This window comes from Lathamus discolor, chromosome 13 (genome assembly GCF_037157495.1).
Source record: "Lathamus discolor isolate bLatDis1 chromosome 13, bLatDis1.hap1, whole genome shotgun sequence".
In the NCBI taxonomy this organism is placed as follows: domain Eukaryota; kingdom Metazoa; phylum Chordata; class Aves; order Psittaciformes; family Psittacidae; genus Lathamus; species Lathamus discolor.
The window spans coordinates 867,732-884,035 of NC_088896.1; the positions used below are offsets into that span (position 1 = coordinate 867,732).

The following is a 16,304-nucleotide window of genomic DNA, read 5'->3' on the forward strand; positions in this document are numbered from 1 at the left end:
GATGGTACAGAGGGATTCTAGAACAGCTTAACTGGCCTTGCTGTGAGTTACACATATCCCCTAGTCTTTGCAAGGCAGATGTTTAAGTAGGAAGATCCCCTGCAGGCACTGATAAAAAATCAATGATGTGAAGGGTCAGAAGGAGAAGGAACTGCTCTGCCAAAGTGGGGTTTGAGCGCACATCTCTGCTCAGGTCAGGAGCGTGCAGGGATCTGTGATGGGGCTTGCACGGGGTGAGCAGGAGGGGAAATCAGTCTCAGCTGGAAGGAGGAGCAGGGCTCAGAGGAAGAATTTAATTGCAGAAGACCAATTGTATGAGATGAAGGCAGCAACCTTGACGTCGTTTCATCTTTTCCAGGAATGCTGGTGGTGATTGTGTTGCTGCTGATTGCGATTGCTGTGGTTGCTGTCTGGCCAACACACTAATGCGGGTGTGGGGCCCGCTGGAGCTGCTGCTCCACAGCTGAGCGCAGAGGACTCTGGAGAAGAGACCAACTTTATGCAAGGACCTGTGATTTAAATAAACTCAACGGTGTTAGAATGAGGCTGTGTCCGGCAGACATCCGCTCTCCCCTTGGTGCACAGCTGAAGAGCGCTGCGTGATTTGGAGGGACTCTCTTCCCACCTTCATTTGGCATTGGGGAGGCTGCAGCTGGCTCCACAAGAGCTGCACTTCTGAGTGCATCTGCAGCTGAGCACATGCTGGTGTCAGGGTGCTGCTGCCCGGTCTGTGGCTGTGGCTGCTGCTGCTGGGTGGCTTTAAGATACTAAAATGCAGGGGTGGGTTGGGGGTACAGCGGCTCCTCCACTTTCTCATACTTTCCCTGGGGATGAAACCACATTTTTCAAGGAATAGGTGTTCTGGGGAGTGGCTGCATCTGGATTCTCGCAGTATGGGAAGCCTTGCGGAGAGACACGAGACCCCCACAAGATGCACAGAAACTCTGGTGAATGAGTCAGTCCTTGGGGGAGAGTTATTGATCTCCACGGATAGATATGAACAGCAGCAGGTTTCCAGCCAGGTGGGTCCAAATGGAGAGCCTTGCCCTGTACGTGCTCATGAGGACAGCGTGCTCTCCACATGCTCTGCCATGCTCTGCACACAGGATGTGCTGCATTAATGTACTAACCTCGGCAATCGAGCGCTGCCTCTTTATGACTTTTCACTCTGTTAGACCCTATTTACAAACTAATGAAAAAGAAGGATTGAAGGTTTGCTTCTGGCCAAGAAAATCATTATTTTGTTACACTCCTCAGTTTGATTTCAGAATTGATAAGTGCAAGCAATAAATATTGAATAAAAGCTGATCCATTTCTATACAGTTTATCTGACTGGGTCTTTATTGTTTCCCACCATCTCATGTTGTGCATGAACGATTTCTCCAACACTTTCATTTCCTAAGAGCTGGTTTGGAGAAGGAAAAAGGCAATTCCTGTCAGACTTCATGTGTATCATGACATACATTTGCTCCATATCCATAAGACTTGCCAGCCCTGGGCCCTGGGCTGGTCCTCACCTGTGCTGCTTTGCAGCTCTCAGCTGGCTCTTGGCACTCATTTCCCTTTCACTGCCTTCCACCTGCACAACTGGAGTGGTGGCACATGTAGCATTGATCTGGGAGGTGGGAAACCAGGGTGTCCTGGCGCTACATTACATCTTGAGAGACATGGATCTCATGTGCTTTGCTGGAGAAAATCCTTCAAGCCGTTAAAAGTCCAGTCCAGGTCATGCCTGCTTGCTTTTCCTTGGAGAGATGCTTCATCTTACAGCCTTCAAAGGAGAAGAGGGGAGAAAATCAGGGAGTTTTATGTTCTCATGGCTTTCAAGAGGACACAACAGGTTTTTGACTTGTTTATTGCTTGATGTTAGATTGGAAACAGAACTTTAAGCAAGGCGACTCCATCTGGCAACAGGTAACAGGAGCCTTGGAGCTGTGTTCAGAACTTGTGCATTCCTGCAGTTCTGTGGAAGGACCAACACTGGAAACTCTCCTGCAGCAGGATTTAGCTCATGGCTCCAGTGCAGCCCCTGGATCTCTGGTGACAGCAGGAGAATGACACGTGGTTTATTGAGATGAAGCTACGGACTCGGGTTTCTAATTAAAGCTGCTGTTTATGGAGGGAATGAAGGTTTTGTTTGAATTCCCAGGACACGCAGGATGATGCATAATTCATCCTGATCAACGTGACACAGTGACTTTGTTCTGGCAGAGGCTTTAAATCGATGTTTCCTGACCTGTTGGGTCCTCAAACACATTTTTCCTGTTAGCACTGGGGAAAGGTAGAAACGTGAGGCTTTGCTCTGCTGAAATGTCTCACCTACAGGGGCCTCAGACTTGCCCTTTAGTAACATTAAATATGTCGTGTGGGTGAGGAGTTTTATTAAAAACCAATGGATTTGGCAGCGTTCTGCTGTGTTGAGGGAAGCTTTTCTGTCTCCTGCCCCACCAAAGAAAAAGGAAGGTTAAAGCACCAGAGCTGTGGGGTTTTGGCTCAGAGCGAGCGGGCTTGGTGAGTCCAGCTCACGAGCCTGGCACGGAGTCCCCGTGCTGCTGGCTGCCCTCACTTCCAGGCGTGGAGCAAAGGGTGCTCAAGGTGCCCATTCAGTCTGTGCCACGGGGCTGCTGGAGTCATGCACTTGTGGTGGCTTCTCCAAGCAAAGGTCCCCCTGTTCCCCTGGAACATGCTCAGAGATATCCCAGCTTGGCCTTCCCTTGCAGCTCCTTCATTGCTGTCTCGGAGGATGTGCTCAGGGGTTTAGGTGCTTCCAGTTGGTATTCCATCAGAAATACAAGTGCTGTGGGAAGGTCTGGTACCTGTGAGAGGCACTTCCCTATCCTAGTGCCCTTGAAAAGAAGTCCCTTTCTCCTACTTGAAGGTAAAGGTGATCTTGAAAGGCTGCTGGGTATTTTCATGTGCCCTTGTATCTGGCGGTTGGGTGTGAGCTCAGTGCTGAGCTTGGCTGAGCTCTCCCACGCTGCCCAGTGGGATGAGGCTGAGAGCAAACGCTCGGGTCCAGCCCTCAGTGCGAACCAGGCTCTTTTCCCATTTTCCAGAGCCACCGCTTCTTTGTCGAACAGCCACCTGGAGGGCACGGAGCCAGAGCAATCTGGGAAACCCATTTGCTTCTGTGAGGAGCCACAGGTGACGGCCCCGGAGCAGAGGCGGTGGCACTTGTGACCCATTTGTCTCTGCAATAAAGATCTGAGATTTCTGACCTCCAAGATGTTTTCGGATTCATAAATTACAGGTGCCGCTGAGGCTGTGGGTCAGGCGGGGTGACCCCAGAGCACTTTGCAGGACCTTTTGCCTGTATTTTTCTCATTGGAAGTGTTTTGCAGCCTCAGTTCCCCCCCGCCTTCAGCTTTCTAGCTTGTGTGTATGACCTGCCCTTGCCTCGTCCCTTGGGCCAGCTACTTCAGTAGCATCTGGCACTGCTGATGTCCTGTTGGAGATGGGGTGATGGAGCCTGGACCCCCTTAAGCGGATGGGCAGAAAGGGACAGCACTGGCAAGCTGGAGCAGAAAATGGGTCTGGACTGGGGTTGGCAGCTGCCCTGAGCTCAGGCTTTGGTTGTCCCCTGTCCCCATGCCTGTCCACCCGCTTTGTGCAGGGTTCCACAGGGTTCGGCCTGTCCTGGCTCTGTCCCACAGTCTCCTCTGTCGGGCAGAGGAAGAAAGGGGAGCCCGGTGCAATGCTGGGACATACCCGGTCCAGAGTTCCCAGAGAGCCCAAGTGGGATCCTTCCCAACCACCCACTGGGAGCCCACAGGTACCTGGCTGTCCCCAGGGGCGTGTGGCCACTGATGGGCAGTGATGGGGGCTGCTGGTGAGACACACGGATGGGGCTGATGGTCAGAAATAGCAGTGCTGCACCCTGGGCCCTGCCAGGGGCACATTGGCAGAGAGCTGGGAAGGGGAAGGGGACGCTGACTCTTCCCTGCACAAGTCCCTGTCCCTTGCGCTGGTGCAGTGGAAGGAAACAGAGACCCGTTTACAGTTTACAAGAGTTTATTCAACTGGTTTCTGACTTTAGTTCTACCAAGTGGGTGCTGAACAGTTACAAGCTCCTTCGGGTTCAATTACAGCCAATCTAATAAAACAAACAACCAAAAAGGGAAAACAAAAATGAAAGGAAAAAAAAAAACCCCAACGAAACAACTTGGAAAAACAATAAGAAAATCCACAACTTTTTCACGTGTCATTAAATATATTCATATATAATAACCATAATATATTAGTATGCATTGTAAAGAAACATCGCCCAAAGCAGTGTGCAATGGTCAGAACTAAACAACATTTACAGTTCAAGATATTAACAGAAATAACAAAAAAACAAACCAAAACAACAAACCAGGAACAGGGGCTCTGAGAGGGGAGAGGAGGCGGTGGCGGGGAGAGGGCACGGGCACGAAATGAACAGAAGGGAGACGAAACCAGGTCTGCTGGGTGCTGCCGGTGAGGGGTGCTTGTTTTGGCATTTCAGCTGCTCTCCAAAGCCGTGCTGAGGCACCACAGCCCCTCGCCGGCCACCCCATCACCTCCAGAGGGCCTGGCCCCATCCCAGGGCAATGGGTGGACACTGAGTTCTGTGCTGGTTGTACCTGCCAGAGCTGCACCCCTGGGCACAGAGGTGGGTGTTCAGGGATGACTTCTGCTCCCTCTTTGGGAGACTGGACAGAGGTGTCTCTGTGGGAGCAGGGGTGGCTGCAGGGAAGAACTGCATCCCTGGACACCCAAAGCAGGGGCTGCTCTGCCTCCCCCAGACAGGATGGGCTACGCACCAGTAACACCAGCAGCTTTGCAGATCAAGGTTACTGGGAGCATGTGAGGGGCACTGGGGGACCGTGGACAGAGTGAAGGAGCTTTTCTATTCTGGCTGAAAAGCACAAAACTCCAGCAGTGATCAAGGGATGGAGTCCTGGAGGGACAGGGATGGGGACCTCGCTTCTGTGGGTGGCTCTGGCTGGGGTGGGCTCTGAGTTGTTTTGTGTCTTGTGCAAATTCCATTTCCTTCTGATTTCCCAGGCTGTGTCAGTGCTTGGAGGGGTCCGGTCATGGGAGGGGGGGTGGGCGGGTGGTGGTGGTAATGGTTCTTCTGCAGCCTCCCAAACCAGTGGGACTGGGGAAGGGGCTGAGGCTTGTCCCTGGGTGGATTTGGGTGCTGTCAAGGCTGTGCTGGGGAGAACGGCTGTGCTTGCCGAGGTTGGAAAATGGGAGTAAGCGCTGGATGTCCAGGCATGCTCGATGGGCATTTCCCAAGTCCCGTGTCCCATGGCTTTGCCTTCCTTCTCTCCAGATGGGTTGGATCTGGTTGCTTTTAGGCCATTTGAAGATCTCCCATGGTCCAAAGGCATCCTGGCTGACCAAGGACAAGCTGTCTCCAGCTGGTGCGGGGTGTCCTTGGCATCAGTTGATGCTCGCCACAGCAGAGTATCCAAATCCCACTTTTGGGGCTTAAAGCCTCCGTTTGGACACTCTGGGTCAGATTTCATCTTTCAAAACTTGGTGGCTTGGGTTCACTTGACAGAAAAACTGTTGGTTCTCCTCGAGCTCTGCAGGAAGGAAAACTGAGTCTGCTCTGGGTAAAGGGAGAGAACATGGACCTGTGGGGGGGTCACTTGATGCCCAGGGTGGGATTTCTCTGCTAATACCCAAACTGATTCCAGAGGGGCCCTGTGGCTGCAGGGGAAGGCTCAGCAGAGCTCACTCCCTCCGAGTGGTGTCTCCAGCAGCCCAGCATTGGCTGATGCTTCCCCAGGAGCCTTCCACTTTACACCTATTTACACGGCTGCCTCACTTTATGGTGGTTTATGTCATTATATAAATATTGTCAATTGCTATAAAACAAGGCAAAACCACTGGAAAATGTCATAAAGTAGATGTTTCCAAGTTTCCTAAAAGGAGAAATATCAGGGAGGTTTTGCCTTTCGTAGCAACTAGTGTTTGCTTCTCCTCCAGGTACCCGTCTTGCCCTCCCTGCCTTTCCGCCCTGGCCATTGCCTGTCTCCATCAAGTAGGTGAACTGAGGCACCCCATTCCTCATGGGCTGGTGGGGCAGGGGAGCAGCCTGGCACAAGGACACAGCATCCGGGTGACAACAGCCAGTCCTGCCTGTAGGGTGCCCCGGACAAAGATGCTCCAGTGCTCAGGCCGGGGCATGGGGTGTGAGGTGGAGGTGGGGTGTCCCCCGCCTTAGTGCATCAGTGATGAGAGATGGAGAAATTTACATCTGCTGGTTTTCACCCGCAGCAGAAAGAGCCAATGGGTAGCTTCAGGTGGGTCACACCCAGTGCCTGCTGAGACCCCTTCCCTTGGGGCAGGTCTCTGCTGTAACTTGGCCACGCCACGGAGCTCTGCGCTCTATAGGGGCAGCCCCTCAGCACTTGTTGTCCCACTTCCTTGGTCTCCCCAGGGGGCTGGCCATGTTCTGCAGGGATGCTGAGGAGCTGCAGCTCCAGAGGAAGTGAGGGCAGAGCTGGTGGGTTCAGGAGAGGTGGCTGAGTTTGCGAGTGGAACCAGTGACCTCGGAGTCATCTGCACGGATTTTCTGTCCTGAGAGGGTTCATCGGTCTGGTGACAGCAGCAAGAGAGGGCCAAGCCCGTGAAGGAAGTCTCAGGGGTGGATGAGGGCTTGGGCCATGAAGGAGTACTCAGGGGCTGCAATGGGCAAGGTCTTCCAGAGCACCTGTGGGAACAGGAAGCCAGTGTATTCTTTTGCAAAGTCTGGTTGTTTCCGTGGGGATCCTGGTTATTAACTCCTCGACTGTGGATTGGTGGCTGGGAGGGTGCCAGGGCATTCTGTGGGCTCACAATCCTTTGGCGTGGTGGGGACAGCGCTGCTCAGGGTGTGGGGCTGGAGCAAGGAGTTGCTCCCCAAGTTATGCCCACGTGGAAGCTGCCCACTAATGTGGTCTCCTCGCTGTGCCTAACCTGGGACTGGAGCACGGCTGGAGACCTCGGCCGCTCCAAAGTTCCGCACGGCAAGTGATTGTTACGGCTGTTGGATACCAAAGAGTGTTCAGAGAACCCATCAGCTGATCCTTGGTTCTGTCCTCAGCGGCAAGTCTCTGTTCAGTTTCCTCTACAACAACTGTCTGGTTCAACCTAAGCTGGGAATACGTTTCTGGGGGGATGGGGAGTTAATTTCCAGCGTTGCTGTTGGTTAGTTTCTTACAGGTTTGATGTCCCCATGCTGAGCTCTGGAAGCAGCAGATGTTAGCAGCTGGAAGGCGGTTTGGTGTCTGATTTCTTCAGCCACCAGGGCAGACCGAGGCTGGGGGCACTGGGTGCTGCACACCCACAGACACAGCCTCTTGTGTGTCTGTGGGTGAGATTGGTCATTGTTGTGGGTTTTGTTTTGATTTCTCCTGGAATATGAGGTGCAAACCTGGCAGCCCCCAGCCCTCTGCTCCCTCCCGTCCCCCCCACTGCATCCTGACAGTGCAACCTTCCTCCCGCTGCCCCACTGCCGGTCCCTGCCCGCCCCATCCCTACACAAAGCAGCATGCACAGTCAGTCTCTCCCTCTCGCGCACTCCCGTCGCCTTCTCCTCCTTTAGGCTTTCTTACACTTCCCCTTCTTCTCCCGCTGCTGGAACTTCCTGAGCCGCCGAGCCCACGTATCCCGCCACTGTATCACCAGGCTGGTTTTGTCCGCAATGATGCCGCTCTGGTCAGGAGAGTCCTCGTTGTTGCCCAGCAGCAAATACTTCTTCATGGGCTTGATTTTGGGGCACTTGCACGCTATGTCCTTGGAGTGGATCCACAGGGTCTGGTCTCCTCGCCGTATCCGGTTGCTCCCTTGTTTGTAGACGGAGATGATATTGACCGTGAACTTCCACCAGTCGGCATTTTTTTCCGCTTTCAGGATGTGGATCTGGACAGCTGGAAAAAAGAAAACACAACACGAGGCGAGAGGAAAAGATGTTCTAATTTGAGCTGGCAAGAAGAAAATGAATTTCAGGTCTAATAGGCTGTGTGAGGGAAAGGGACTTTGTCTCCTGAGCTCAGGCTGGGGACAGCAACCTAGCGAGATGCTCTCCAGCATTGCTGCTATAAAGACTCTGGGTCCCCAGTGAGCATGGGCATGGTTACCCAAGGACCACAAGAGCTGCAGGATCCCAGGAGGGAAGATCAGGCTGGGAGCAGCTGTATACCAGGAACCATGGCTCTCTTTGTGCCAGGAGCACTGGGAATGACACAGGGATACCCAGAGCGGTAGTGGAGAGCGGGTTGCCTCCTTCTCCTATCTAGGTCCTGGGGAAGGCCATCATCTCCCAGGGCATGGCTGTAAAGCAAGCACAGATGGAGCAGTTCTCCAGGGCTGTTGCTGCTTCAACGTCTGCCCCAGCACCTGTGAACTCTTAAAGCAATAGGAAAAGTCTCTCATGATCAGTTTATTTCTGTACTCTGGACCCTTGCAGCAGCAAGCAGAGAAAATGAACAAAGCCAGGGACAGCTTGTTCCTCCAGCACGTGGTAGCGGCATGGGGCTGAAGCTCTGCGCACAAAGCAGGGAAGTTCCTGTGCCCATCAGCAGTGCCAAAACCCCAGGCTGTGCCACAGGACCTGGGACGAGCTTTCTTCCAGATCCGTGTGTCCAGATAGCAGCTCATGCTGCTGAGGGTGGGATTCTGCATGGGCCAACCCCCCAGCCCCTCTGCTCACTGGTGCATGTGCACCAGGACCTTAAGGCAGCCCCTGGTTTTAAGAGAAGATAAGCCTGGATCTGGAGCAAAACACTGGTACTGGCCCATGCCTGCAAGCATTTGGCATGTAGATGTAGGAAAGACCTGTTAGGGCCTCCAGCACAACTGCCTGGGGCCATGGCAAGGAGAGAGCTCCTGCAAATGCACAGCCTTGGAGCAGGACACCAAATGGGTTCAGACCTATGAAAGGCTTTGGAAACAGGGAGGTTCACCATTCACGTGTTTCTAGGAGATGTTCCTGAGTCAAGATTGTCAATTGCTTGCTGTGGAAGAAGATGTCGCAGGTAAGAAGCACAGATAAAGGACCATGTGGGAAAGGGAGTGATTGGTCCTACGGCATGGTGAGGAGGAAGAGATACAAGCCTGGAGTCAGGTCCTGCCATGCTATTGGGCTTCTTCCCAATGGTGGTCCATCGTGGTGCAGGGGCGGCAGAGGAGGATGGGAGCAGCCATCGGCTGAGATCGCCTCCTCCAGGGAGGTTGAACACATTCCTCCTTGCTAATCGGCGCAGGAGAACATCTTCACCAGGAAGTGACCCCCAGCTCTCCTGGGTTTGTTTGCTGAGTGTGGGATGAGGGTCCCCACCAGCAGAGACAGAGGTGCTGGTGGGAGAGCAGGGAAGGGCTGGCTGCTCCGTGAAGTCGGTGCCTTCTGGCCAAATGCTTGAGCTTTCCCCTTTTCTCCCTCTTCCCTCCATGCTCTGTGAGCTGTAACCTGTCCACCTCCTGCCTCAGCCCTTGGCCCCCACCGGGTCCAGTCTTGCTTCTAGAAATCAACAGAAGAAGAAGAAACCTCCAAAACTCAGGCAAACCTCTCCCGTTTGCCTTGTAACAACCCAGTGTTACCCCTGCGTTAGCAGTGCAGGAGCATCACTCTCTCTTTAAAACCACAGTGTGCAAACTGACTTCAGGCTCTGGCAGGAAGTGGGGCTCTGCGGCGCAGCAAAGCTTTTTAACACATTGCAAAATAGATGTTGGGTTTTCTGTGGGGTATTTTCAGAGCATGTCATGGGCGCCAGATGCTTTCATTACAAACACCAGCCCCAAGCGCTGAGCGGGCGCTTCCCGCCCCGGTGCGAAGGTAACAAAATGTGAGGATTTGCCAAGGTTTATTTTTTTGGAAACAAATCTTTCCAAAAAAGCTTAAACCTTTGACCCGCCGGGTCCTGACAGCATGGAGAGAGTGAACGAAGGAACCGGGGAGGGTGGGCGCAGGAAACGCTGCTCTCAAACGCAGTCTGGAGGTTTTGATGTCAGGGCCCCCGTCTCTTATTTTTTTTTCCCCTTTTATTAATGAAGTGGAAGGAGTGAAGCCGCGGCGGAGCTTGGCTGGCACAGCCGCAACTGCCTTCACTCACAGCCGGCTGCTGCCCACAACTTGCATCCGGGACATGCGGCTTCCCCTGAGCCTGGTTTCAGAGCCCAGGTTTAGCCTGGGGATTTTGGTGATGATGTGGGGAGGTGCTGGGGTGGGGTTCGGAAAGCCGGATCTCCGGGTGAAGCCCCAGGGATTTGGGCACTTGTTTCCTGTGAGAGGTTTCAGTTCTGTCATGGTTTTGGGGGTCAGGGGGAGTCAGCGCCACCCCACCATTCCAAAGCTGGCTTTGCTGCGTGGTGTGCTCCTTCACCTGACGTCTCCTAGGGCAAAGCTTGGCTTTGCCTGTGCCATGGTGAACTGCTCTCACGTGGCCAATGCACCCGATGAGCCCCTGTACTGAGGCTCAGGACCAACCCTGTCACTGCATCCCTGAAAAACATCCCTGAATGTGTCTATGGGCAACCAGATGACAGGAGCTAAGAGGGGATGATGGCTGTCCAAGTGGGTGGCAGAGGTGGTGCTCTCCTGGCTGTGGCCCCCCAGAGTGGATGGTGACCCAGAGGGGGGGAACAAAAGAAAACAGAAGCTGCAGCCCTGCTCTGCTCCCCACCACCCCTAAAGGAGCCCTCAGTGAACCAGTCATGGGGAGCTGGGGCAAAGCAGCTCAAGGGGTGAGGGGAAGGTGCTTGGTCCTGGTAAGTGCATGGGGCTGCCCCACCTGACACCAGAGCTGCTGAACACAAATCCTGCCTGGATGTTGCCTCACGAGTCACACCAGCCCAGGTGATGCAAGGAAAAGCTGGACAAGTGGTGCCCAGGCTGCAAGGAGGGGATGCAGCTGGGGCCCACCCTGCTCCCCAGCTCCTTGAGGCTTGGCCGGGAGCCTCCAGCCACAAGAAAGACCTGAAGGGTTGATGCTGCAGATGAAAGCAGAGGGGTGGATGATTTGATGTTAATAAAAACAAAAATCAACCCTTTGAAACGACATGTTTGAGGGCAGCAGTGTGAAGGCTTAAATAAAAGCAGCGCCTTGGAGCATTCAGAGACCATGAGTCAGGGACCCAAAAAAAAACATGAGATTGCCGTGAAAAGAGTGAGGCTGAAAAAAAAGTGTATTTCTTTTTAATTTACTTTTGGGGTTTGTGATAAATGTCTCTATTTTAAGATTTCCCCCACCAAAGCTGACCTGGGACTGGACAAACCCACCTATCCCATGTTCTAACCTGCCTGTGGGAGCTGGAGCTTTGTGGAGCTTCCAGTGATGGGGAGAGATCTCATGGGGCCACTGGGGTGGCAGCAGGAGCTGGGAGAAACAAGAGGGTCTTTCCATATGGACAGATGGAAACGGATGCTGGGGACAGGGGCTGAGGATGCAGGAGTCCCAGCCTGAGCAGGACTTCTCCAAGGCTCGGGTCCCTTCTCGCTGCACAACCAGAGCAGAGCGCATGTAGGTTTTACTCCAACCAGCAGCAAAAGGTGACCCTGGTGACACTTGGGATTGAGAATGGAAAGGGCAGCTCGTCACTGGAGCAAAGACAATGGGATTCCTCCCCCCCTTTTTTATACTTGTAATTCATTTCCTGGTGCCTTTGCCTGCCGCCGGTCACCAGTTTCCTCCTGGTTTAATACTGGAGATTTATGGCCCCTGCTCCCAGCCGGCCTGGGCACGGTCCCTCCCTGCAGTGCCGTGGGAGGGTGCTCCCTTGGGATGCAGTTACAGGACGGGGTGCTCAGTGCTTCCCCGCTCTGGGAAGGGGATTTCTCCACCTTGCAGGATGGCGGAAGGGGCTGCGAGCTGGGGATGAGCCAGGGGCGGTGCTTCCCCACCTTGGGTTTTTCTGTGGATTCAGGGATTTTTCTCCCTCCCTCTCTCTTTTCAAGCTGCCTTTTGAAAACTCGTTTTGCCTTTTTCCAGCAGTCTCTGCCAAGCTCCTCTCAACAAAGGGGGTGACTAAGTGAAGTCTCCACTGAAGGAAGGAGTTTTTTACTCTTTTTTCCAAGAAAGGGCAAAGTGAGCAGATGATCTCACCTTTCAGATGAGGATCCTGCTCCTCACCCCCATCCCTCCCTGGTGCTGCACTGGGGGCATGGGGCAATGACTGGGATCACAGTGCTGGCACCCACCAAAATGCTCTGGCATCATCTGTGCAGGATCGGGCCCTGCTGCAGTGCGGAGAGCTCAAGATTGAGGGGAAATCGAGGTTAAAGAGTTCCAGGTTTACCTTTACCACTGCCGCCCATCTCACACCACGGACAGCGGGAAAAGCCCCAAGGATCAGACTGAAACGGCAGCATGTGAGCAAGTGAGGGATGCTCCTGCATCACCTGCACCAGCATCGCCTGCCCTGTTAAAACGATCTCTTCTCCTTCTGGACTATGGGGGAATCTCCATCCTCAGCAGGGACCCCCGCTGCTGCCCTGTGCTAATTTGAACTGCCCCGAGCCCAGCAAACCCCCTCTGTAACCTCTGCGTTTTGTGGGAGCTGAGCGACCCCTGCGCTCCACCAGGCAGCCAAAGTAAACCAGGAAAAGCTTTTCTGCTTCTCTTCTTGCCCGACACCCCCCCCCCCCCGAAACCTCCCAGCCTGCCCTCCCCGTGCCCTGCTCCACTCCAAATATTTGCACCAAAACCCGTCCCGCAGGAAAGAGCCCAATTTAAAATAAAAGGAATAATAAAAAACCCCAGCAACAAACCCCCCCCCAAACCAAACCAGCACAAACCCAACAGAAACAAACAGATAAGAAAAATAAATACGGGAAAATATCCCCTTTGAATCGCTGAATGAAACGGGGAGCTAAAAAGCCCCATTGAGAAGCGCGGGGCGGATGATAGCTTCCCGATTGAGCGGCGGGAGAAGTAACTCTGTTCAAGCTAATTAGGGTCTTTTAGGACATTCAGCCCGGCGATGCCAGTGTAACGGTGAGGAAAAGAGCCTCCTAATTGGCTTCCTGCTGGGGTGTCAGTCCCAAAGTCTTTATTATCCCTCCCTGCACCTTTTCAACCCTTTCTTCTCTCCCTGGCTCTGTCAAAGCCATGGGCTGCCCCGGCCCGGCCGGGCTCTGCTGCAGCATCCCTTCTCCTGCTGCCTCGCCGGGCAATTTGCCCTTGGAAAAGCAAATCCATGCGGGGCTGGCTGGGGACCCTCCCGGGGCCAGGAGGGCTCGGGTGGAAGCACCTCAGTTCCCGTGCTGGGACAGTCTGTGCCAGCTCACCCCAAACCGGCCCCGGCAAATGACTTTGGCTCCCTTGTGCTTTTGCAGAGGGGAGTGATAAAAGAGGAAGTAAAAGCTCTTTCCAGTACCAGTATCCACTGCTCTGGAGACATCTCCTGCCCGAGACAGCTCTTGAGCTGCTCTCATCTCCCTAGCGTCTGCTGAAGCGCCTGAGCCCGCATTACAGCCTCAAACAGAACCAAGGGTGAGCTCTCACCCGAACCCCCAAGAAACGTCCCCATGGTGAGGTCGGACAAGCCAAGGAGCAAAACTAAACTGGGGCTGGGGCTGCCCCTTGAGCAAAGCCCAAGTACTGCTGCCACCAAAATATTGCAGCCTTTGCCACAGAGCCACAGGGGCAGATAACACTGCTCAGCTGTAAGCATGCTTCCAGGGGGATGCATGGCCCTACCAGCCTCTGAGCCCCTGGGACCAATTTGGAACATGACAGGTCCGAGTTTCCAGCAATCAAGTGGCTGCTTTCTCTACTCTTGAGAGCAAATGCTTTGACATGAGCTTGGTCCTTAGAAGCCAGGTGGGAAAGTGAAGGGATGCACATGTCTAGTGTGGGAAACACATTCTCTGCTGGCTAGTAAGGTACAAATGACCTTAGTAGCCAGCAGAGAATCAACACATGAAAACCCCATGGCTTTAATAGGCTGGTGCTCAGCCCCACTCCCGTCTTTAACAACCTCATGTTCTAGCAGCTTTCTCTCCTGCAATTAAACCCTTTTCCCCAAGGAAAAAGGCATTCTTTGGACCTTCCCAACACCTGATGAACCTCTGGTAGCTCCTGACAGCGTGGCCAGACCTCAGTGTGGCCTTGCTGGATGGGGACAAGTGCACCCAAGCCCTGGCACCAAGGGGTGCTCTCCACAACCCTTTTGCCATCTGAGTAATGGAAGAATAAATGGAAATACAAATCCAACGTTTGCCTTCAGCCCCTCTCCCTTCCCCTGAGCCTGCGGGGAGATGCCAGAGCACAAAGCCAGCGCGGAACATCCTTCGGCCGGCCCTGCCGGGAGGTGCCTTGTCCGGGGATGGGCTGTTAAATGGGAATTTGTTCTGCTCTTGCAAACACTTCCCAGACATGCTGAGCCGCTGCTGGGAGCGCGTTTAGGGGAGGGAGGAGGTGTCTCCGCTCCAAGATGCATTGATGCAGATGGGAGGTTTTTTATCTCGGTGTTCAGTGAAAACATAGATACATAAAAATACACACACATAGAGATACGTATAAATGCTGTCAGGGTCAGCGTGGACACCTCCTGCATGGACCCACTGGTGGCCATACTGGGAGTGGAGCCACATGAAAAATATTCCCAGGAGCAGAGAAATGGGGCAGGAGGTCGGGATGTGCCTGTTCCAAGCTGCTGCTCCAAGCTGGAGCTGTGGAAGGATGGATGCTCATGTCCTTGAGTGCCAGCAAGGATGGGGATCCCACAACCTCCCTAGCATGTCCCAAGACTGCACCACCCTCTGAATTTGCCTGGAAATTACAGGGGGAGTGGATCCAGATGATGGGAACCGCCTCTGCTTGGCCTCATGGCAAAGCACAGTTATTAAAAGCTGGTGCATATAACAGCACAGTGAGAACAGAAAGGACATGGTGCGATTGTGACCTAGAGGGCACCGTGGGACGGGGACGCTATGGACCCTGATTTGGGAGTTGTCTCAGCGTTTGCAGGGGGACTCACTCCCCAGTAACACATCGCGTCATGGCTCCATAGCCCAGATGCAGACACCCCAGCACAGGCAGGGGCCGTGCAGCAGACTGGGGCTCCCTGGTCCCCCTGTGCTTGGGACCCAGCTGGCAGTCTGTGCCCGAGCTGGGCCTGGGGACACCCAGGAAGGAGATGTTCCTGCTCTGCATCCCTTTGGAATGCCTGGTCCCTGGGAAGCAGCAGCCGAGAAAGGCAACTCACCATAGTCTTTCTTACAGTACTTCTTCATGTTGATCTTCAGTTTCCCCTTGGAGGCTTTGCAGTATGAGTCACAATCTGCACAGGAGAGGGGGGAGGGCAAGAAAACATTAACAAAACAAATTAGCCTTAAAATGAATAAAAGGCTGGGGGGGTGGGGGGGGACGGGACAGCTCAAAGCTGCAGCCTGCCATGAATAAGCAGCGTGCCCGTGATATCCATCTGCCAGGCCCCGATTGGGTCGTCTAAGGGGGCATTCAGAAAAACCTTCCTTTCTAAAGAAAGCTGCTCACAAAGGAAACCATCCTCCCGCCCGCCTCCCCCAGCCCAGCTTCCCTGGGCCGCCTCTGTCTTCCTGGGAGACCCTGGGGGCCTCCCTTATTGTGCCACCCAGAGCTTTTGAGAGCCACACAAATTCCCCCTGTTCTTCAGCTCCCAACTGGAGACTGCCCGGAGCCCACAGAGGCCCCATTGTCACCCCTAACCCGGGCCGGTGTCAGCCTTTGGCATTCATTGCTGAGAGATTCGGGCTGGGGTCACCTTCCGACAATGCAGGTCAGAGAGGAAATTAGCAGCCCATGAAGCATTAGCAAAGCCTTTTGGTGTCCACTCTTCTGAAGTGTGCAAATAAAATACCCCAGTAGGAACGTTTCGTTTCTAATGGGCCCCCACTGCTGGGACATGCTGGCTGTGCCCCGGTGGTGCAGCGGCCGGTGCAGCGGGCAGGCGGGAATGCTGGAATGCTGGCACGGCAGCCTGGCAGCCCCGCACGGGGCGGGAGCTGGGCCACGGTCCCAAGCTGCTGCAGGGATGCTGAGCCCTGCTCCAGTAGCTGCAGTTCCCGGGGACCTGCTCCCATGTGGGATGAAGCCGGATGGCATCGCGGGCAGGCAGTGCCACAGTGGCTGGAGGTGTGTCACCCTGTGCCAGCTCCCAGAACCAGGGCTGGCTCACAGACATGCTGCCCCTGCACATCCCATGTCTCCTTAACATCCATGGGTGCTAAGGAGAAGCTCCCAGCACTACAGAAAACCCACACCTGGCTGCAGCAGGAGGCCTGGTGCAGCAATAGTCGAATACCTCCATCTCTCCCAAGTGCCCATTGTTCCTCCACAGCCACTACTGGAGGCCAGGACTGAAAACCT

General features: G+C 54.1%; 2 protein-coding genes across 4 annotated transcripts in view; one reads left to right on the plus strand and one right to left on the minus strand.

Moving 5' to 3' along the window:
- The window catches only part of STX8 (syntaxin 8), a 122,148-nt gene that overhangs the window by 98,542 nt on the left and 7,302 nt on the right, over window positions 1-16,304 (plus strand). The window contains exon 8 of one of the 3 annotated variants that reach the window (XM_065693881.1): window positions 359-1,327. The exons of the other annotated variants lie outside the window; for them this stretch is intronic. Within the exon in view, the coding sequence (XP_065549953.1) occupies window positions 359-426 (68 nt within the window). The 3' untranslated portion in view covers window positions 427-1,327. Of the gene's footprint in view, window positions 1-358; window positions 1,328-16,304 lie in introns of those variants that run through there. 3 annotated transcript variants of the gene reach the window in all.
- Window positions 3,994-16,304, minus strand: part of NTN1 (netrin 1) — a 100,575-nt gene continuing 88,264 nt past the window's right edge. Inside the window, exons 5-6 of the mRNA XM_065693877.1 lie at window positions 15,163-15,237; window positions 3,994-7,886 (exon numbers count right to left, since the gene is read on the minus strand). Of these exons, the coding sequence (XP_065549949.1) occupies window positions 7,558-7,886; window positions 15,163-15,237 (404 nt within the window). The 3' untranslated portion in view covers window positions 3,994-7,557. The remainder of the gene's footprint in view (window positions 7,887-15,162; window positions 15,238-16,304) is intronic.